At 39.2% G+C, this 23,746-nt stretch overlaps 1 protein-coding gene across 2 annotated transcripts in view; it reads right to left on the bottom strand.

Moving 5' to 3' along the window:
- The window catches only part of cdk14 (cyclin dependent kinase 14), a 296,637-nt gene that overhangs the window by 209,361 nt on the left and 63,530 nt on the right, over positions 1-23,746 (bottom strand). For both annotated transcript variants that reach the window (XM_059338824.1, XM_059338825.1), the window contains one exon: positions 8,665-8,910. In XM_059338824.1, the coding sequence (XP_059194807.1) occupies positions 8,665-8,910 (246 nt within the window). The remainder of the gene's footprint in view (positions 1-8,664; positions 8,911-23,746) is intronic.

The following is a 23,746-nucleotide window of genomic DNA, read 5'->3' as shown; positions in this document are numbered from 1 at the left end:
TGTGTGTGTGTGTGTGTGTGTGTGTGTGGTGTATTGTAGAGGTGTGTGTGTGGGGGGGGTGTATTGTAGGGGTGTGTGTGTGTGTGGGGGGTGTATTGTAGGGGTGTGTGTGTGTGGGGGGGTGTATTGTAGGGGTGTGTGTGGGGGGGTGTATTGTAGGGGTGTGGGGGTGTGTGTGGGGTGTATTGTATGGGTGTGTGTGTGTGGGGGGGTGTATTGTAGGGGTGTGTGTGTGGGGGGGGGTGTATTGTAGGGGTGTGTGTGTGTGGGGGGGTGTATTGTAGGGGTGTGTGTGGGGGGGTGTATTGTAGGGGTGTGGGGGTGTGTGTGGGGTGTATTGTATGGGTGTGTGTGTGTGGGGGGGTGTATTTTAGGGGTGTGTGTGTGTGGGGGGGTGTATTGTAGGGGTGTGTGTGTGTGGGTGTGTGTGTGTGTGTGTGTGTGTGTGTGTGTGGGGTGTATTGTAATGTCAAATACATGATTTGGGGGCATGCTTTTTTACAAGCCAATGTTAATAAAATGTTATTTTCCAATATTAAAGCATGATAACATGTTCTTGTAGAAACCCAAAATACTGGTGTGTGTGTGGGGGGGGGTGTATTGTAGGGGGGGGTGTGGGGGGGTGTGTGTGGGGTGTATTGTAGGTGTGTGTGTGTGTGTGTGTGGGGGGGTATATTGTAGGGGTGTGTGTGTGTGTGTGTGTGTGTGTGGGGTGTATTGTAGGGGTGTGTGTGGGGGGGTGTATTGGCGGGGTGTGTGTGTGGGGGGGTGTATTGTAGGGGTGTGTGTGTGTGTGGGGGGGGGATGTATTGTACGGGTGTGTGTGGGGGGTGTATTGTAGGTGTGTGTGTGTGGGGGGGTGTATTGTAGGGGTGTGTGTGTGTGTGTGTGGGGTGTATTGTACGGGTGTTTGTGTGTGTGTGTGTGTGGGGGGGAGGTGTATTGTAGGGGTGTGTGTGTCTGTGTGGGGGGTGTATTGTCGGGGTGTGTGTGTGTGTGGGGTGTATTGTACGGGTGTTTGTGTGTGTGTGTGTGTGGGGGGGGTGTATTGTAGTGATGTGTGTGTGTGGGGGAGGTGTATTGTAGGGGTGTGTGTGTGGGGGGGTATATTGTAGGGGTCTGTGTGTGTGTGGGGGGGGGGGTGTGGGGTGTGTGTGTGTGTGTGTGTACCTCGAAAACACTCCACCGTGGGGGCTGTTGGGACGTGGAGGGAGAGGGCGTTCCAAAGTCTGGGGCCCACCACAGAGAAAATGGACTTGCATATATAGTGCTTTTCTTGTCGCTTTGCAACCACTCAAAGCGCTTTACACTACAGACTGCGCTCATTCATCCATTCACACACACATTCACACTGGTGGCAGAGGCTACCCTAAACGATGCCACCTGCCACCATTGGGAATTCATTCTCACAGTGATGAACGCAGCATCAGGAGCAATTTGGGGTTCAGTATCTTCCTCAAGGATACTTGTACATGTAGGCTGTCATGGTCAGGCATCGAACCACCAACCCTCCGATCGGTGGGCAATCCGCTCTACCAACTGAGCCACAGCTCAGAAACAGAGAAAGCCCTGTCGCCCTGGTTTTAAGTCTGGCCCTAGGCACCACCAGCTGGATCTGGCCCTTGGACCTCAATTTGGATGAGGTCCTTGATGTACTGTGGGGCCAGTACATTCAAAGCTTTAAAAACAAACAATAAAATCTTAAAATCGATTAATTAATAGATTCCAGTTTCTCTGAGCTCTAGGTGAGGCCTTTTATAACATGAATGTAAAATATACTAAAAAGTTAATACAGAGTCCAGCTTGACTTATTCAGATTGTTTGGTTCCCAAAATCCCATTAAATTCTGACTTAAAAAAAGACTTTAACGATAAATTGATTATCAAAATTGTTGGCAGTAGTGATCTGTTAATTGGCTCGTTGATTTATGAAATAATCTTTTCAGTATTATATGAAATTGGACTATACCAATAAGTCAGTATGCCTCTGATTCATAGTAATGTTGTGAAAATGTGGGTGATGGTTTTGTGCAAACTAAGGCCCCGTTTATACGAGGAAGCTTGCGGGTAAAAAAGACAAAATATTTTATGGGAAGTGCCTTTCGTTTAGATGGTGACGGCGCTTTTGTGGCTTAAAAATGCAAAAATCTGAAACCACCCTCCAGAGTGTAAAACTGTAATCCGCTCCGCAGTAGCGTGTCCGTCTAAACTGCCAAGACACAAAACCCTGCTCAGATCTGCTCACGTCATGTACGCGTTTACGTCACATACATCTAGCGGATGGTGGGGAACCTTGTGGAAGGAGTAGCTGATGAAAATGCGTGGCGTGAAAACTTCATTAAGATGCCCAAAGATGCTCTTATCTCTTTAAGTGATGCCGCCTGGCATGCATACCCAATCCAATTCACACACTTTTGTGTCACCGTATGCAGCAGATTTCCTTCCGAAAACGCTCGTCTAAACGAGGAATAAAAAGTGAAGACGCCACGCCACTGTTGCGTTTTCTGTTCAGACGGTCATCATGTAAACGTAGCCTTAGTGTCAATGCTGATTAAAACCTATTATCTCAAAGTACAGTCCATGTCTGATCCATTATCACATTCTGCAATCCAAGAGCTTCTGTGAAATAGAAGAGTTGTTATGTGTTGATATGTGAGTACACCTGGGAGCTCCTGTTTTTATTTTAATGTTATCGTATTAACCAGATCTTCCGCTCAGGATACGCTATGCTGACTTTCATCCAACAGGCCTTCCTTTCCCATGAGTTTGATATTTCACCTGTGTGCTTAGGTCACATTTCAATGTAGATTTATCTACGGATTTATCCTACAGAGTCAGGTGGGATGGACTACCTAAATAAAAGGACTGTAAATGGACGGTTTACACATTTTCATAATCACAGCTAAAACAATTCATTAGTGTCTTGCAGTGATGCTGGCAGGCAATCAGTCAAGCCTCATATTACACTTATTAAACCTTATTTGCGTGCCCATTCATTAGGCATTTCACATTTGGAGCTAAATTCAAACAGGAACCACATTATGTATAAAACCTGCAAATTTAATTTGCATGATTAAGAAAATTATGTTGTTTGTAGACAGTCTTCAATTAACCATGTGAGGCTATACAGGCTGGAAAACTAGTTTCAGATGGAGAAAACGAAAAAGAGCTCAGCTGCCAAAACAAAACACCTGAGAAATACAAAAATAATTGGAGCTTTGACAGCATTTTCAAAGCCATAGCCATGCCAAGGTCAAGCAGGTGTGGAGTTTGGAATTAATCTGCCTTTTACTGACATTAAGCAAATTTCCACAAAATCTGCAAAATAAAATCCATATGTATATGTCTTTTCATCATTCCTGTAACATAAACATCAGGAGTTGGGAGGAGCCATTGGACCATTGCAAAAGAAGAAGATGCAAAGAGATTTAAAGAGCTGCAGCCAAACATCATTTATGTATTCCGTTTCATTTATATATCAATGTGAGGACAGTTACAGTCTCCTCATTGCTCCACACAGATCTGATGTTTTTATCTGCCACAATTCCCATTCCCATTGCCATCTCTTTGGTGCAGCAGACTCATGCTTAATGTACACTGTAAAAAATGTATGTAGATTTTACGGTGAAAAACTGCTAAACCATGACAGTAAAAGACAGTAAAATAATAAATGGGTAAATTCAGTTTCAAAGAAACACTAAATATATATATCAGCCAAAACAATATATATTTTTTGAATTTTAAATGCGTTTCTCCACTGTAAAATACACTGGCACCGTGTTTGTAGCAAAACATATACTGTAATATTATATATATAACAGTACAAGCAATCATTTTTGGATTTATTTTTTGTAAAAATACTTTTTCTCACTTTTAAATATACTGTAATATTTAATGTTAAAATCTGTAATTTATGCAGCATTTAAAAAGTATTTTCTTGTCAATTATATAGCAGAACAGCATTTCTTTATTTTTTACAGTAAAATATGGAATAAAATGACAATCTTAAACGTGAAATCAAGATTGCTAATATAATTTTACCGTAATATTATAAAAAGTTGCACCGGATTTATTACAGTAAAGTTCTGGCAAACGTTTTTTTACCGTTAAAACAACACGTTTTTTTTATAGTGTACGTCATAACCTATTCAAGTCTGTTGCCTTTGCACTTCACATGTCCTACCTTGCTTGGGTCAATGCTTTTCCATCTCAGCCAAGTTTAAAAACCCAAATTTCAAATTCTAATTTCTGTCCTTATCACTGTTTTGTTTTTTGTTTTTAAAAGCCTTGAAACTTCTGCCCGTCCTACCATTTGTCAGCTGGATCCTATTCCCTCCCACCTGTTTCAGTCTATTGCTCCGGATCTCCTCCCGTTCCTCTCCCATCTTATCAACATTTCCTTGACTACTGGCTGCTTTCCTAACTCTCTGAAGGAAGCAAGGGTGAATCCTCTCCTTAAGAAATCCACCCTCGACCCATCCTTAGTGGACAATTACAGACCTGTCTCTCTCCTGCCGTTCCTCTCCAAAACTCTGGAACGGGCTATCTTCAACCAACTATCCTGCTACCTGCATAGGCACAACCTCCTTGATCCTCACCAGTCTGGTTTTAAGAAGGGCCACTCAACAGAGACTGCCCTTCTAGCTGTGATTGAACAGCTTCACAAGGCGAAGGCAGCCTCTCTCTCATCTGTGGTGGTTCTACTGGACCTTTCTGCAGCTTTCGACACTGTGGATCACCAGATCCTCATCTCCACCCTTCACCACCTTGGAGTATCGGGCTCTGCCTTGTCTCTGCTCAAATCCTATCTCAAGGACCGCACCTTCCGTGTAACTTGGAGGGGTTCTGTTTCAGAACCCTGTCTACTCACCACCGGGGTCCCTCAAGGCTCTGTCCTTGGTCCGCTCCTCTTCTCGATATACACCAACTCCCTTGGCTCCCTCATCCACTCACATGGCTTCTCCTACCATAGCTATGCCGATGACACCCAGCTAATCTTCTCATTTCCCCAGTCTGAAACACATGCAGCAGCACGTATCTCTGCATGTCTGGCCGACATCTCCCAGTGGATGTCCTCGCACCACCTCAAACTCAACCTGGGAAAGACTGAGCTACTCTACCTCCCAGGGAAGGGCTCCCCCACCACTGACCTCCACATCACTGTCCAGAACACAGTGGTTGTCTCCCCAGAAACCGCCAAAAACCTTGGCGTAACTCTTGACAACCAACTCAACCAACTCCCTCTCAACAAACATCACCGTCACTACCAGATCTTGCAGATTCTTGCTGCATAACATCAGGAGAATCCGCCCGTTTCTCACTCAGAAGGCAGCTCAGGTCCTGGTCCAGGCACTGGTCATCTCACGCCTGGACTACTGCAACTCCCTCATGGCAGGTCTGACTGCCAAAGCCATCCGACCTCTACAACTCATCCAGAATGCAGCTGCTCGATTGGTCTTCAATCTTCCCAAATTTTCACACACAACACCCCTCCTCCGCTCCCTCCACTGGCTACCGGTGGCTGCGCTGATACGCTTCAAGACTCTAGCTCTGGCGTACTCTGCTGCTAACGGTTCAGGTCCTACTTACATCCAGGACCTTGTCAAACTCTACACCCCTGCCCATCCTCTACGCTCTGCATCAGCCAAACAGCTGGCGACTCCCACCCTGTGTGGGTCAACTCGCCTCAAAACCACTTTCAGACTTTTCTCTGTCTTGGCTCCCAAATGGTGGAACGAGCTCCCTACCGACATCAGGACCTCAGACAGCCTGTACATCTTCCGCCGCAGGCTGAAGACCTATCTCTTCCAACAATATCTCGGTTAAGTCATGGTCACCTAACATATATTAAAAAAAAAAAATCTTATTCTTTTCTCTTCTTTTCTTCTTTAACATATAGCACTCCTTTAGCGATGACAGTTAGCTCTTAAAGTTATGTACTTACTTGATTCCTATGGTCTATGTCTAGTACCATCAGGTTGAATGCACTTATTGTAAGTCGCTTTGGACAAAAGCGTCTGCTAAATGACATGTAATGTCATGTAATGTAATGTAAAAGAAAAATGTGTATAGAAAAATCTAGATGGAAACACATTTACAGCAAATTCACTTCCAGGCACAAACACAGCCCACCTTGATTGGTTAAAAAGCAATTGAGTCTGATTTAATTTTGATATGCAAAATTGAGGGGAATGAATTGACCTGTTATTTCAGAAATATGGACTGTCTATTACAGACGGATTTTTGCAAACATGGAAGAAAAGGCTGGTCTGACAGCATCACAGTAGTAACCTTTATTTTAGTGATTTGTTTTTGTTTGTTTTTGCCCTGGGTTTTTCCTCTTGGGAAAGCTGTCTTAGCCATCTTCAAAGATTCTATAATTGGAAATACATTAAAGGAAAGACAAAAAAATGTAGCTGCAACTGTAACAATCAAATTCTAACGCCACTTGGTGGCCTGTGGCACATTCTAACTCCACTATTCCATCCTATACTCTGATAGTAATTCTTGTATATTTGAATGAGTGTATCTACCTGATTGTAAGCATGACTGATCAGAACTTTTGTAATAAAATCAACATTTCACTTTATTTATTATTTTGTATTATTTTAGTGACATTGTCACTGCAAGGTTTATCAAGTCATCCCACAATTAAGTAACACTCATTCATTCATTCTCAAGCTCAAAACGTCTGTATGGCGTATATTAGACATGCAGCAGTTTCAGTTGACTTTTTAATGCTTACAGCCCAGTCATCAAGCTGCTGTCATCAGTGTTTGGGTTTTTTCCAAAGTAGCCCGTCCAATGAGGATCCCTAGTGTCTGTTCCTTTAATGCTTCATGTGTTTTGTCACCAATTACTTTTCTAATATTTGTCAAAGACTGAAGACAACACTCTACTCTCTATTTCAGCCATTCTAAACCTTGGGGTCACGACCCCAATTGTGGTCGCGAGAGGATTTAGGGGGTCGCCAAATAATTTTGGAAAAAATATAAATGCACAAAATTAATGTTAAATTCCATAATTTCAGACAGGGAGATGTTTTAGTTGTTGTCTGCTTCATAATGTGTCCAAAATTCGACGTATCAACTGAGTTTGTATGATCTGAACTTTGCACGTGAGATTCTGTTCAGTGAGCACAGTGGGAAAAATAAACAAACACGTTGTTGTTTTACCACAGCTGCAGTTTGCTAGCAGCTAGCTATAACTGATGCTGGAAAAATGGAGCGATGGCTGCAAAGAAAAGCTCCAGACTTGGGAAGCCGAGAAACGGAGGGCAGTGGGGCCGACTAGGCTCCGTAAATATCAGCCCCACTTCTTCAAGTATGGCTTTTCATCCAGAGATGGAATATAACTTAATACATTTACAGTTACTAGTACTTTACTTATGTATTAACATTTTATATCATTTTGCCATTTACTACACTACATTTATTTGTGTGCACTGCAAAAAAGATAAGAAATTAACTCTTAAAACAAGATAAATTATCTAACACTTCTAAATCTGAAGGTTTTTTTATCTTGGTGAGAAACAAATAATTGTCAGTGCACTCTGCTCGGGCCAGTTCATCGCTGCTTGCAGCTTTAATTTATCTTGTTTTAAGAGTTAATTTCTTATTTTCTTACATTAAAATGCTGCATCCATGTTGATGCACCAGTTATAGCCTAATAAACAGTAAGATTGTAATCCATGTGTAGTATAGTATTTTATTACTGTGCATATCACAACGTTTAGTAAAGTAAAGGATCTAAATTCTTCTTAGTTTAGTTAGCTTAGCTAATGGGCTGACAAAAAACAACACAGAATATCCACAGTGTGTCATTTGCTCTGAAATGCTGGCAAACGAAAGCTCGAAAGCAGTAAAACTGAAGAGACAAGAGCAGACAACATGCATGTTAAATTGGGGGTTGCCACTCAAAAAGGTTGAGAACTACTGTTCTATTTGACAGGACATAAACATGATACAGTTGGACACGTTTCTCTGTTTTCCTGATCACATTGTTTTGAAGTGGAAGCTAGTTGTCCTGAAATGTGAATGCATAGAAATCAAAGCTTAATAATCAAAACTATTCAATAAAGTAGCTGGCGGGACTAAAGTAGTAGTATGATTAGTCGGCTGTTTGGTCGGCATCGAACCAAACTGACACCCTTTTTCTTGCAGAATTGCTGTTGAATGAAGCCACTGAGCCAAGGGCTCATGACCAGCCCAGTGTCTAGAGAGACAAAACAATGGACTGATCTACTTGTTTTATGGGTCTATCAGTTAAAAACAAAAAAGAGACAGTTGTCATCCAACGGAAGGGATACGTCCACAGTTTATACCATTCTAACCATGTTTTCCATGTTTAAGAACTTTGTAAAACCCCTCAATGCAAATTTATGACCTATGATATTGGGCAGTAAAAGTAAAACACAAAAAAAGTCAAATTGATTTGACTTAATTGTCTTTGTCCTAGTTTGTAGCCAGTATATATCTGCTACTGTGACACATGACTACAGGTGTAGGATGTATGGTGATTACCAAGTATACAGTTACAAAACTGCAACAGGGGTCAAAACCATTAAGGGGATTTTTAATAGCTACCTGGAATATTGCTTTATTCTACAATAGTTACTGAACAATACAAAAGACACTATCTGCTCCAGTGTGTAAGGCTTACTTACAGAGCTAGGGCTGGAGTGTCGACGCAGTTTGGGCGACTCCTTGCCTGCGGATGAGCTCTTGGCATTGATGCAGGCATTGTTCTCCGAGTGGACCCTCTTCACCTGACTGGCGGGCTTCTCGAATGGGTCGAAGCCGCTCTGTGTGCGCTGCACTCTCACCTTCTTGTCCTCAGGGATGGTGTCCAGGGGCTTGATGACCGAGTCCGTTCCCTGGCAGCTGCGTGTGGACATCTTTGTGACACATATCTGTCAAAATGGAAGATGAAAAGAAAGGAGGCAGAAGATAAAAGCATTAGAGAGAAAAAAATCCATCTGCAATTATCAGTGTTCAGCCAAAAACTGACTTTGCCCCCCATTTTTCCAGCCCCTGCCTGTTTTTAATCTCTCTTTCAGCCTGGCTCTTCCCTCCCCATAGAGCCTTGCTGCTACCTCTCTGCTAGGACCAGAGCCTTTTCATCTCCATCTCTCTTTTCTCTGATCAAAACAGCCACTCCTCTGTCGACTGTGCTGCACACACGGCCGGATGCTGTTGGTGCTGCTGTTCCCACAATATTCTACACATCTACACATCCAAACAATTGTACAGACATGCTACAGACTGACTCACACTAGTCCATGGGGCACACACCAGGCCCTCCTCACTCCCCGTCCATTCCCAGACACAAAGCACCTTACCAGCTGCTCCTCCACACTGGACTGTGTATATTGGACACAAAAGATGCAGGCAGCATGACATGTTTTGCCACAACTCCCTTCAGATTAAATATTTAGGCCCGGGCTCCCCTGCAGGAAGAACTTCTAATTACTCTAATACACAAGGAGGAGTCATCTTGCAGCCCTGTGGCTTGTTCTTTAACATGGGCCAGGTTTCATTGTACACACCATAACATTTCCCACTACACCAGCCGCCTTCTCTGTCACACTAATGTTGAAACTTCTTCATCTGAAAGCAACAATTATTGATAGTGAGGTAGATTACACTTATAGTAATGAGTGGGGTTGTCAAAATTATCGATACTAAAACATTGTATCCGGATACCATACTCATTTTCAAAAGCATCGAGTATCTGAAGCTTGTTATCATAGTTAGGGATGGGTACCGTTCACATTTGAACCGATACGGTACCGATACCCGGTACCTGGGAATCGGTATCGGTACTCAACGGTACCAATTTTCGGTACTTTTGCGTTTGAAAATATAAACTTTAAAAAATATATCAAAACAATATAAAATCCAGGATGAGCAGTGCTTTATTGTTGAGTGAACGTGCATTTTGTAACATGAAGGTTGGAGTGTTATCAAAGAATGTAGAGGAGCGCTCTCAGGTGGCAAGTGCACGGAGAAAAAAAAAAAAAAAAGGTTGCAACTGCACGTGTGATTTGTTGTGGTGACGTCGTAGCTGTGCGGCGCAGCGCCGGTCAGACAGTATTGTGGGCATAGCAAGGTTGGAATAAACAAAGTTGAGTCGGGCTGCTCTGTGAACATATCGAGGATGACGCAGGAGTCTGAGGGATTTAATTTCAGCGAGGCAGTTTGGAATAAAGTGGCAGGTAATATTCCTGAGTTGAAGATCGGAGTTTTAGCGGAGGACCAGAGATGCAGCAGCTAACTGCTAGCTGTTAATGACTGATCTACAGAAGAATGGAGAAAGCAAACGGAGTAAGGAAGGTCCAATCTGGAGGCAGATTAAGGCCAAGCCCGGGTAGAGACATTGGAGATATAGCAGCTGCCGGCGAGCAGGCCGAGAGCCGGCTGTTCGTCTCTGCGCCGGGTTGGAAGAGGGCAGCAGCTAGTGGCTAGTGGCCGCGGTGAGCAGACAGGACCAGACGAGGAGGTAAATAAAAAAATAGTGCGATCGTCAGCACGCTTGTTAATCAAGACGTCAAATGAAAACAGGTTGAAATCAATGATCAGTTTAAAGGTAACGCCGTTTAGGTACCGAAACATGGTACCGTTTGATTTTACTTGAATCGGTACTCGGTAGTACCGACGGAATTCGGTCGGTACCTATAAAAGTACCGAATTCGGTACCCATCCCTAATCATAGTTGCAGTTTCTTTTTGCACAACTGTTTTTTATTATAAATATTTAACCTGTGGTTCTGTTAATTTTTACATGTTGCATTTTTCTTGTTAATTAAAATATTTCTGTTAAATTTTGGGGTCTTTGTTTTTATCCTTGTGGTATCGAAAATGGTATCGAGTATCGAATATTTTCCTGAGTATCGGTATCGAGTTGAAAATTTTAGTATCGTGACAACCCTAGTAATGAGGATGCCTTTGTTATTGTGTCAGGGATACAAACATGTATTTGTGATGACTTGATTTTTGCTGTCATGTTGACAGCAAATTCATAAATTACCAATTAAACAAACATCATAATTTTTAAGATAAGCCAGTGTATAAACGAAATAGTCCAGCTTTTTCTAAGCAGTTAAAAAAAGTTGAAGCAATGTTTAATTTTCCATTTCAAGCAACAACTAAAACAGAAGTGTCCCAGTAGAAGGAGTAACAGAAGGGTATGTTGAGGCAAATAAAGCAGGCTCAGAGAGATAGAGGAGAAAGGAAAATAAAATTCAGGAGTTTGGTAATGAGACAGAATGTCATATACATGAGTCCCATGCAGATCCAGCATGTCCTCAGTGACAGCAGTTGTCATCTGAAACAGCACATAAACTAACAAAGACAAATAACGTCATTTAGGACCTATCACACTACAATATATGAATACTTAATGAGAGTGTCTGGGAAGGATGTGTTCAACAAGGCTTATGTTCCAAGTGCTCCACGTCAAACCACCACCAGAGGCCAAGAGACATGACAGAAATGTCATCAAAGTTCTTCAGGCGTGGATATAGAGGGACTTATTACTGAATACTGGGGACAAAAATAGCCTATTGCAATATGTAAAACAAATACATTTTGTTTCAAACAACCACACATCAGCTACCAACACTTTCTGTTCCAATAGTTCACAGCATGCATAGTTCCAAGCAGAGATGGAATATAACTAAACACATTTGCAGTTACTAATACTTTGCTTATGAATGAACATTTTTTATTATTTTGCCATTTACTACACTACATTTATTTGTGTGCACTACAAAAAAGGTGTGTCTAAAAACAAGATAAAAACACTAAATCTGAGGGAAATGATCTTGCTTCATGGCCAGATAATTTCACTTGACAAGATTTCTTAAATTAAGATTATTAAATCTAGAAATAAGCATGTTGAACACTTAAGATAAGAAATTAACTCTTAAAACAAGATCAATTATCGAATACTTCTAAGTTTTTTTTTATCTTGGTAAGAAACAAATGATTGTCAGGTCACTCTGCTTGGGCCAGTTCATCACTGCTTGCTGCTTTAATTTATCTTGTTGTTGTAACAACAATGCTGCATACATGTTAATGCACCAGTTATAGCCTAATAAACAGTAACCTAAGTAAGATTTTAATCCATGTGTAATATAGTATTTTAAAAGTGTGTATATTACAACATTTAGTAAAGTAAAGGAGTCTTAGGAGTTCTTAGTTTAGTTAGCTCAGCTAATGGGGTGACGTTGTGTGTGTGTGTGTGTGTGTGTGTGTGTGTGTGTGTGTGTGTGTGTGAGTGTGGCTCTGTGTGTGTGTGGGTGATAGGATTCCTCGAAAGTGCAAAAGTATCCTTTATAGTCACGCTCATTGGTTAACAGCTATACTACACCTCTACCTCACCAAACCAGAAGTACTCTTACTGCTTCTGGCTGATTTGTCATTGGGGTATTTCTTTTACGAATGACAGTAACATATTATTTTGGCCTTGTGCTGTGAACCTCATCTTCATTTATTAATGAAATATTGAAAATGAAACATAGCTGGTTGAATTGGCCGAAGGGATGGATTGTAGGGTGGTTAAATACCAAAAATCGTTAACTTTGCAGCCAATATATCCCCTTCTTTAATCCTAGCTCCAATCACAATCTGTAAAGACAAATGATGGTGCAAAAGAAACACATGCTCAGCATCACAGCTGTTAAAGGTCTGACTGGCTAAACATAGTGGACACCTTAAATTAAAAGTCCCAAATCACCAAAGTCAACGAAAACAAATCCCAAATGTTACATTTTGGATGGTACTTATGACAAGAGAGGAAAAGGTCCTGCTCTAATATTTATTTACCATCCATCATGTTAAAGTCAGAAACAGTGTTATTTATATGATCAGTTGAGATGAATGAGTGCTCAACCTTAGCCTAGTCCTGGTGTTACACCGTATTAAAAAACAATTTTTTTGGAATAACTTCATGCTGTTAAGAATATTAAATTCTACAACAACTTGAAAGGCATGATTCATTTTGCTGACACAAATGGTCACGTGACAAATGATGTAATAGTAGCTTTCCACTCAAAGCGCTTTACACTACAGACTGTGCTCATTCACCCTTTCACACACACATTCATACTGGTGGCAGAGGCTACCCTAAACGGTGTCACCTGCCACCATAGGGAATTCATTCTCTCACCGATGAACGCAGCATCAGGAGCAATTTGGGGTTCAGTATCTTGCCCAAGGATACTTCGACATGTAGGCTGCCATGGTCAAGGATTGAACCACCAACCAGTAGGCGACTGCTCTATCAACTGAGCCACAGCCGCCCCAACAATGGAGCCCAGTAATGGAGCCCAGTAATGGAGCCCAGTAATGGGGAACCCAGATCTGTTAAACTGAGCAATGGATTCTGGACATTAGTGCTGGGTATCACCAGCCTCGCGATACGATACTATCGCGATTCTGCAATAATCAATATATTGCAAGAAATTTCATCCACGATACATCACGATATCTGTGTCACTAAAGAATTTCTGAATTTATTGACTGCACTGAATCCATTTCACAGGAATTATAAAACATTGTCTATCAATTTCACATGAATGACAGCCAAGTAAAACAACATGTATACTGCACAGTAGAGGTGGGAACCACCAGAGTCCCAACGATACGACTTCATCACGACACTTGAGTCACGATACAGCATTTTGCGATATGGTGAATGGTAAATGGACCTGCACTTATATATCACTTTTTTAGTCGCTTTGGGACCACTCAAAGCGATTTACACTACAGACTGCGTTCATTCACCCATTCACACACAAACTCAAACACTCAAACAGAAAATCAACAGTGCTAATATTACAAAAAGTTGCACCGTATTTATTACGGTAAAGTTCTGGCAACAACAGCTGCCGTTTTTTACCGTAAAACCAACAGGTTTTTTGGGTTGTTTTTTTTTTTTACAGTGTATCAGGCTTATTCAGTATTAGTTGCAGCCACAAACACATTAGTGTGGTCCAGCACTGCTGTTGGGTGATAGATAGTGTTGAGGTCACTGCTCTGTTCAGACTTGTCATGTTCTTACACAGCAAACTTAAGATTTCCCAACAGCAATACATCAACATCTCACTTTGGGTTGCTGCAGAGGACCTAATAATGCTAAAGCTTCCCACTTGTCTACTTCATCATAGTGTCATCGTTCTCATTCACTTTTAACACACAAAAGAATGAGTAATAAACATGTATAGGCAAATGTGTCTATTCATTACTGTGAAACCACCACTGCCTGCCATTACTATATTAATTCCTTATACAGAGTGCAGATTATCTTCAGATGATCCTCGAACCAGGCCATATCAACTCACACTAATAACTATGAAGAGCACTCTCAATTAATTATTTGCTATAAGCAGGGGACATCTGTCACCATGGATACTGATAGACACCGTGCTTGCATGCTTATTCTGTTGTGGAGTTACTGTTTATTGTAAATAGTAGTGCTTGACTTTAACATACCATGTCAACATACCTAAAACAATCAGCATGTGCTAAAAATAAAACTGATAGTACAGTCTTCTCAAATGTATTCATACATCCATACAACATATATGTAGGGCTGGGCGATATATCGATATAAACATAGATAGATATATTTTTAAATGTGATATGGAATTAGACCTTACCGCATATATCGAAATATAGTTTAAAAAAAAAATATTTACACATAAATGCTGCCCTTACTAGGGTTTGTCATATTTAGTTCTTTTGTAATGCTCTTTATTCATTTCTCATGTGAATATAGTTATTTCAGAAAAAGATTGGCCTGTTTTATTTCTATAGGCCTCTAAAGTTTTTTTATTTTAGATACTATTAGATTTTATCTAAATGTGCACTTTATGGAGCTTTGATTTTTAAAAAAGCTTCTCCTGTTTTACAGTATTCATGTTCACTTAAATAAAAAGTTTCAATAAAACTACTTGTGACATGTCATATTTGACTTTGACTGAACATTTGCTCTCACTTTGCGATAAAAATATCGGGATATATATCGTATATCGATATCCGGCCTAAATATATCAGGATATGACTTTTGGTCCATATTGCCCAGCCCTAACTCTCGCCACTCTCATTAATCTTCTCCAATATAAAAAAGGACAACAAAAGCAGCTTTTTGTTCTCAATCTCAAATGACATCTAGTCTGGGAACCAGCCGTTCATTTCTCCGTAGAGGGGGTGTGGTTTCTCAGCCAATCGTATCAGTTATACCAGTTTAGAGTGAAAGTTGAAAGGCGAAAGGTCACCGGTGTTACGGTAGCGGGGCTAATAGCGGTAACGCTACCGCTATTAGCCCCGCTACCGTAACGCCGGTGATCTCGCTACGAGCAGGGGGACAGCGGAGCCGGCGAGAGACCTTTCGCCTTTCGCCTTTCAACTTTCACTCTAAACTATTTAAAACACCATCTACAGCTAAAGAGAGTTTCACGTCTGCTGCAGCCATGTTGGATCCGTAAGAAAACTACAAGCTTCCGTCTGCCGGGTAGTACGCGTCATCGTCTTGCCGTCCCTCCCCGTTCTGTGATTGGATCCCTAAAACAGGGCTAAGAAACCTCTCTGGTTGCCAGACCCTTTGGCTGTTCGAAAAGAAATCAAGCGCGCAAGGCAGTCTGGGTATACCCAGGCTAGCTTTTTGTGAAAATGATTATGAAATATAGATATATGATCATCACCACTCAGATATACTAACACACACACACACACACACACACACAGGTAAACAAAGGGTGATAACACACATTGTTTTTGTATCTATAATTGATTCTGTACTGCTGCAGTGACCCCATTGCCCACAGGGATCATTGTAGATTCATCTTATATACAGTTGTGGAACAGGCAGGGAGGTACACAGTGGGCATGATAACAAAAGTAATAAATGATGACATTAGCTTGAAGGTTGACAAGGACCAATCAGCCATTAAACCTTTTGTGTTCTGCTAAGTTATCTATCAGCCATATTAACTGGGCTACATTCAGGGTTTACACACTGTATGAATGCATTTCCATTTCAGTGAGACAAAGCAGGGCTATCGGCTTGCCTACGCTCACCATTCTGAGCTCAAGACGGTAGTGAGATGATACCCCAGAGGAGAGACTGGAAAAAAACACCTCATCCTCCTCTCATCTACACAGTCTGGACTGCACAAGCCTTTGTGTCAGTGTTCTTGAATGGTAGATATAGGTGTGTGTTTGTGCTAAATATAGCTCATGCTTCCTCCAACACAGCAGCTTTTTGTGTGATTCCTTAGTCACTGCCTGCTGACAGAGAGTTGAACTACACTGTAAAAAATGTCTGTAGATTTTAGTGTGAAAAACTGCTAACCATGACAGTAAAAGGCCGTAAAACGTTGAATGGGTTAATTCAGTTTCAGTAACAATGAAACACCCTAAATGTATATATCAGCCAAAACAGTAATTTGTAAAAAAAACAGTTTTTTTTTTTTTAAATACATTACTCCACTGTAAAATACACTGGCACTGTGTTTGTAGCAAAAATATACTATAATATATATGCAAGCATCACTGTAATTTTTACATTTATCTTTTGTAAAAATACTTTTTCTCACTGTTAAATGTACTAAACACCATATCTCTAACAGAAATATACTGTCATATTTAATGATAAAATTCATGCTGTATTTATAAAGTATTTTCTTTTCAATTACATGGCAAAACAGTGTTTCATTTGATGGAACTTTTTTTTTTTTTACGGTAAAATATGTAATAAAATGGCAATCTTAAACGGGAAATCAACAGTGCTAATATAATTTTACTGTAATATTACAAAAAGTTTCACCATATTTATTACGGTAAAGTTCTGGCAACCACAGCTGCCGTTTTTTTAACGTAAAAACAACAAGGTTTTTTTTTTTTTTTTTACAGTGTATAGACAGGTGAATGGAAAGGAATGATGGCCTGATACAATAATGACACGGTTTAACACAATATCTGACGGAGGGCTAAGCTGACATGTCAGTGTGATGACATTTCAGTAAGGGTCACATCTGTTAGATCTCTGACCAGTCATATATGTATAAGAAGAGGATGGGTTAAAATGAGTGTAAAGTCAATTCATTATTACTAATTGATTGTTTTTCAGTGGAACAGACTTCCTTATATCTCCTACTGTTGATGTGGCTCATGTGTTGAGACTGGGCTCCCCTCAAAAACATCAGTAAAGTTCATTTGTGCATGCAGCAAAATACGACTCACATTTACGCTTTAGACTGTCCTCCACCAGCATCTTATGGACTTAGTAGTAATGATGGTTGGCGATGCTGAATTTAACTCTATGTCTTGGGTTATTTTGTCCATTTTTTAATCCTTTTCATCCTGCCTGTATACACCACTTAATAATTTTTTTTAAATGCCATGTTGTTGTTGTTTTTTTAGCACAACCTCACCTATATGACCTGAATCAGGTATATATTAGGGCGTGGTATTTAAATGACGCTTGTTTCGAGCCGCCACATTTATCAACAGCCGATCATTGTTACGCTGTGATTGGAGAGATACGATCGTTGACAAATCACACGTGAACCCTGTCGTAAGATGAAATATACGCTCAGATCTACGCACGTTTGATAAATGAGGGCCTTTAGACATGATCAGGCAACACTTGGTATGTACTCATACCCTTACCGTGGCCTTTGAGATTATGATGATTCTCTATGCATATACACATTATAAAATGAATTAATCTGTGAGTTTTAATATTTTAGAGGTTTGTGATGGAATACAATAACTTCCTTTTTGGCACAGACTAGTTTCACATGTACTTGAGTTCTGTTGGCTTCCAGTCAAAGCCAATGTGACTTCTCACTGCAAGTCACTCTCATTAAGTGCCCTAGCAAAATAGAATATGTAAATGCATTTTTTGTTACTTTGCTGCTGTGCTCTGCATCATTTTAAACACCAGCCCTAAGATATTGTGGAAGAAAGCCTTAATTACCATAAATAGTGGGATAAAATATCCCAACAACCAACTGATGCCCAAGATAGTGGCTCTGTGTTATTGCACCTACATCACCACTGCAGAAAAAGGAATAGGTTTGTCTGACATTTACTGATGTTTATTGACTGACTTTCATAGGGTTCACTTCCCTGAAATCCCACAATTGCAAAACAGCAACTCTCAATGATGAACTGCATCCCACAAAGTAGGTACTAAGGTAAAGAGGTAGGTAAGGAGACATATTAATGATGCAACGTTCCTCAGAAATAAGCTGTCATAGAGACTGGCACACTTGACATTTAGAGGTCAGACCACTCTGCCCTACAAAGTCTAACTGCAGTAACTGACAAAAGGTAAAACTGAGAAAAACTGCTTTAAAGTTTTTTAACGTGTTTTAACTGGCCAGCCAAATGGGTTATATTTAGATAAGTGATATGACACTTATTTCTATACGTATTGATGATGTCATTTTTATGCTCAAAAATCATGATGATTTATTTGACCTTTGACCCCAAAATGTAGCTACTGCACTCTGGTTTTGCTGTAAAAGGTTCTAATAGTAATGATAAAGAGAGTGCAGTAACTACAATGTTGTTGTCTTCGTTCAGCTTTAAATTTTGTTTTCTGTGAATAAATATTTTCAAATTGATTTTGTTATCAGTGTATATAAAAAGTGTTTAACAACTCTATTCAAAGCTTTGTGTATTTTAGACTTGATATTATAAAGAAATGTTATATTTTAGTCTTAATAGAATTTTATCTCACTTTTTTACTTCATCACTATCTAGATAATGATTTCCCTTTCAAATAAACTCATAATTTCTATTATTTTTAATAATAGAAATTGTTTAAATTAGTATATGTATCCAAAGCAGACTGTAGTAAGTGCAATTACTGCTTGGTTTTGAGTTTGATTTTGTGGTTTTTATATTATTTTTTTCTCTGAAATAAAGCAAAATTGAAATCTAAAACTTTGTCACAAGAGAAAACAGACATCAAGGAGTATATTTTAGTTATAACTCAATTTTGTTGACAAACCCTTTCCTTTATGGATAGAGCTATTTTGTAAGTTACTACAGTCAAAAATCACAATTGAGAGGAAGCATGGATAGTCTGGCAAGGCACAGCATCCCTGGCTAACTTTGATAGGCTGGAACACCAATCAATCAAACAAAATCTTATCAAAACCCAAAACAGTCCTTTTTTTTAGCCTTAATATCTACTTTATAGTAAAATCTTTTCCAAAATGGCCATTAGACACACATGAGCGGAGGTGAAATGAACTATTGAAATATCTTTTTTTTCAGTGGAAATATAGTATTGTGACTTTTGATGTACAACCAAGTATACGATTTTTTTAGATTGAGCCAATCAAAGGGTTTGTGGAGCCAGAATTCAGTAGCCACAAGAGAAACTGCACTAGTCGTACTCGCCACCTGTTTTTTGGGGCAAAATGAAGACTTTAGTGGTGGTCTTCCTCACTATTTGGGTTACTGTATATAAATTGCTATTATTGACATGCACTCTATCCAAAACATAAAGGGTTATTCAGCTGCAAAGGTTATATTTTACATGTATTCCTAATGAAAAAGCATTTACAAAGCATTTGTTTATTTACAAAGACACATATCCCCCTCGGGGATATTCCCTTTTCTTTAAGTTGTTGAAGCAAGTTGTTCCCCTAAGATTTATTTTTTTTGTGTATTTATTATTTTTATTGTTTTCATAAAAGAAAAATAAATACAAATTGGAAATAGTTGGTGGAGCTACACATAACCGTACATGTTTTTTGACACACGTTTTTGACATGAGACAAACAAAACATAAGTATAAAATAAATAGCACAGCAACAGAATAGCACTAATTCAGTTTTTAGACATTAAATCGAGAAAAGGTTGCCAGATTTTTAAAAAGATATCCTCTTTAGCAGATATGATGTACCTGATTTTCTCCAAGTGTAATACATTTCCCAGCTCTCTCAAGCACATTTCAAATGTAGGAGCCCTTTCAGATTTCCAAGACTGTAAAATTAGCTTTCTGGTTAACAATGTTGAAAGGGAGATAGCCTTAGCTTCATAACTACTTTTCACACTATCTGGATTGGCCCTGAACAACACGGTGAATGGGTCTGGGTTACATGGATGATTAAGGGCCTTAGAGAAGTACTCAAACAAGGAGCCCCAGAATAGTTGTAGCTTAAGACATGACAAGAATAAGTGGGATAGTGTTCCCTCTTCACGCGACACCTAATACATTGGGGTGAGACATCAGGAAATATTTTCTGCAATCTGGAGGGAGAATAGTGTATATAGTGTAGTGTCTATGTACTACCTGGAATTTTATTAAATTATGTCTTGCATTGATTGAGCTACCATGGATATTCTTGATACAATTCTCCCATATCTAATCTAAAATGTCCCTATCAAATACTCTCCCCCAAGCCTCTTAAATTTGTCCGACAATGTGTTATTCACGTTCTGTATAATTCAATAGAGTGTAGATCAGGGATGGGCAACTTAAATGCTGGAGGGGGCCACAATTTTTAATCGAAACTACCACAGGGCCACATATAGCACCATGCACTTAACCAGATATGATGAAACTGCAATTTTAAATATGTTTACAGTGCAGTAACTTAACATATTTCATGCTCAAATGCATGTATAACAGTATAAATAAGAATACAAAAGGTTTGAAGCAAATAAAAAATAACCACTTACTGTGATTTCTCTTTTTTTTCCAGTGCAAGAACAGCATACCAACATTAATTGCAAGAAGTCATTTGGTGCATTTTTATACTGCACTTTTAAGATTTCATGCTCAAAAGCATGTAGTTGTACTTTTGCAGAAAGTTCAAATAAATCTGATTTGTTTGTCTGAAGGCTGATGGACCTCATTAGTAAATTCAGTTCTGTTAAACTGTAACATACTTCACTATCATGAACCTACAGTACAGGCAGTTGTTTTGCTTTGCGATTATCAAAAACTGGACCATAATAAACACGTTTTATCCACCTTTTCATGCATTTATTAGTGTCACTTGTAATTGTTTCCATGGTAATCAGTGCTTCTGATACCTAAGCCTCACAGGTGGAACTCCAGCCAGCTTTTTCTACCAAAGTGAAGGGGTTTCTGAGATCCTGCAGACTTTTTGGAGGAGGAAACATTCTGGCCAGTTAGTGACTCAGCCTGCAGGACTTCTACCTCCTGATTAGTGCAGTTGGCTATCGCCTTTGATTGGTTTGATTCTGAAGAATAGAAAGTGCTGACATATAAATGACTAAATTGGCTGGCTTCCCGGTACTTCCGGCTTCATGAGAACACACAGTCACTCAGGAGAATGGCTTTGATGTGGCCCGCTACTTACTTCAGCCTCCACCCCACTCACTTCTATCCTTACCAGCCCTGGCAGCCTATATTCTCATCTTCAAAACACCGTCATACAAGGCTGTGCAACTTAAGCCAGGAGCACAGCATTGTAATGAACACATATCACTAAACAGAGAAACTTTTCACTCCGTTACTACTTCATTGAGTATTTGGTTATTTGTTTATTTAGAAGGATCCCCATTAGCTCGACCCTAAAGTGGAGCTACATTTAGTGGGGTCCACATTTAAAAAATACATAAATAAAATATATTCACATAAAATGACAAGTATATTTATTCCAATCATGGCATACTGCATCATAGTTTGACTGATTACCAACATAAATTAGCAAAAGTAAAAAAGTATATGAGGAAGTTGCAGTTGGTCTAGAATAAAGCAGCAAGAGTAGCTCTTTCTTGTGGATGGAAAACTAATGTTAATAAAATCATTAGGTTGGTTAGATGTTAAAACTAGATTTTTGTCATTACTGATGGTGTTTATTAAGGATGTCATAATAACAAAATCACCTCTTATTATTGATAGAAATTTGTCTTTCAGTTCAGAGGCACATAATTACTCAACAAGGCATGCAGTTGGAGGTTGTTTCACTTTACCAACATCCAAGACTAAGATTCAACATGCAGTTATATATATATAGGGCAATGCAACAGTGGAACTCACTCAATTAAATCTATATAGCCTAGCTTTAAAAAAACAACTTAAAAGTCATTAATTAAATATCAACTTTAATTGATACAGCTGTCTTTTTGTGTTGTTTTGTTTTGTAATTGTTTTATGATGTCAACCATGTTTTATGTGAAATGTAATTACGTATTGTCTGTGTGTTCTTTTCGTTTTATGTTATGTATTCATATAATGTATGTCATGTATGTTGTCATTCTATGTATTCTACATTGTATTTGTCTCACTGAAATATGATGATAGACCCCAGGAAGAATAGCTGCTGCTTTGCAAAAGCTAATGGGGATCTACATAAAAACAAACAAACAAATATTACAAGGTGGCAATTTTCTCTTCTATCTCTCTAAAGACAAGATGGAGAAGTATCAGAATGAGTTGTCATCACTTAAGTCTGGTTTGATTCCAAGTTTCTTTTAAATTTCTTTAAAGCTCCTCTACTGGTTTTATCACAATTTTAGCATCACTGCTTTTCTTGTGCAGTCAGTATAATATGCTGATAGTCCATATGGGGGAAAAACATGGATACAAATAGTATTTAACTAGTTCAGTTACAGTTTACTCTACCAAGGTTATAATAGTTTTGGATTTTTCATTAGTTTTAGTTTTAATTTTGTTGTGAATTTTTGTTTTCAAATTCAGTTAGTTTAAATGAGTTTTTAGAGTGAGTTTGCTAGTTTTAATTAGTTTTTATTTTTTGGAAAATGCTTAGTTTTAGTTTAAATTTTATTAGTTTTAGTGTTGGTTTTAGTTTTTTTGTAATGGGCTATGTGTTGGGTGCCAGATTCAATAAGGTCACAATAAATGTTTCCTTTATTCCCTTTGTCTGATCCATCTCAGCCCCAATAACTTTATTAAGTCATAAAATCAGATCGATTAAATAGATTTCATATCAACCAAAAAGGTTTACATATGAAAAAAGTTGACAAAGACGAAAACGAAGGACAGTTTCACTATAATTTAAGTTTGTTTTAGTTAGTTTTGTAACCATGAAATACAGTTTCAGTTAGTTATCGTTTTTTTTTTTTTTTTTTTCGGTTAACAAAAATGTTTTTTCAATTCTAGTTAGTGGTTACTGGTTAGTTTTCGTTAACTATAATAACCTTGGTGCCGACTAGTAGTCCTTATCATGTCTGATGTTAAGATGTTACATAGCAGTGTCTAGATGAAATCAGCATAACAAAATGATATTAACTGGATGTGGATTTCAGCTCTAACTGGTAATTTACTGCTGACTCATTAGCACGAGTGCCACTTAAGCAAACACCTTCATTCTGTAACCACTTGATATGAATCACACTGTGTGCCTCTGACTCCATCTCTGGGGAAATGCATCTCAATAAAAGCATTGTCTCTGCTGTCAGAGGACTGTATGCAGGTCTTAAAACTCTCCTGCCTGACCTCCCCTTCCAGGAACCAGCACAGCCAGCACAGAAGCTCTGGATTCATTTAATGCACAAGTATTCCAGTTAGCAGTTACCTCTACATGAGACAGGCGGGGTACACTCTATTGAGGACAAGATAAAAACAAAGAGCTGTTATGAATAAAGAGGAATAGGACCTTGCCATTCAGCTACTTAATTACAACCTCACAAAGACAGCGGACATTCAGGAGCTCTGTTTTCAAAATGTGTTTTAGTCTGGCAAACATCCATTATGGTATCGACTGAACTTGAGAGTTTGAAACCAGAC

Source organism: Centropristis striata, chromosome 8 (assembly GCF_030273125.1).
Source record: "Centropristis striata isolate RG_2023a ecotype Rhode Island chromosome 8, C.striata_1.0, whole genome shotgun sequence".
NCBI classification, from domain to species: domain Eukaryota; kingdom Metazoa; phylum Chordata; class Actinopteri; order Perciformes; family Serranidae; genus Centropristis; species Centropristis striata.
The sequence above is the reverse complement of the archived record's forward strand: the minus strand, read 5'-3'. Positions and strand labels throughout refer to the sequence as shown.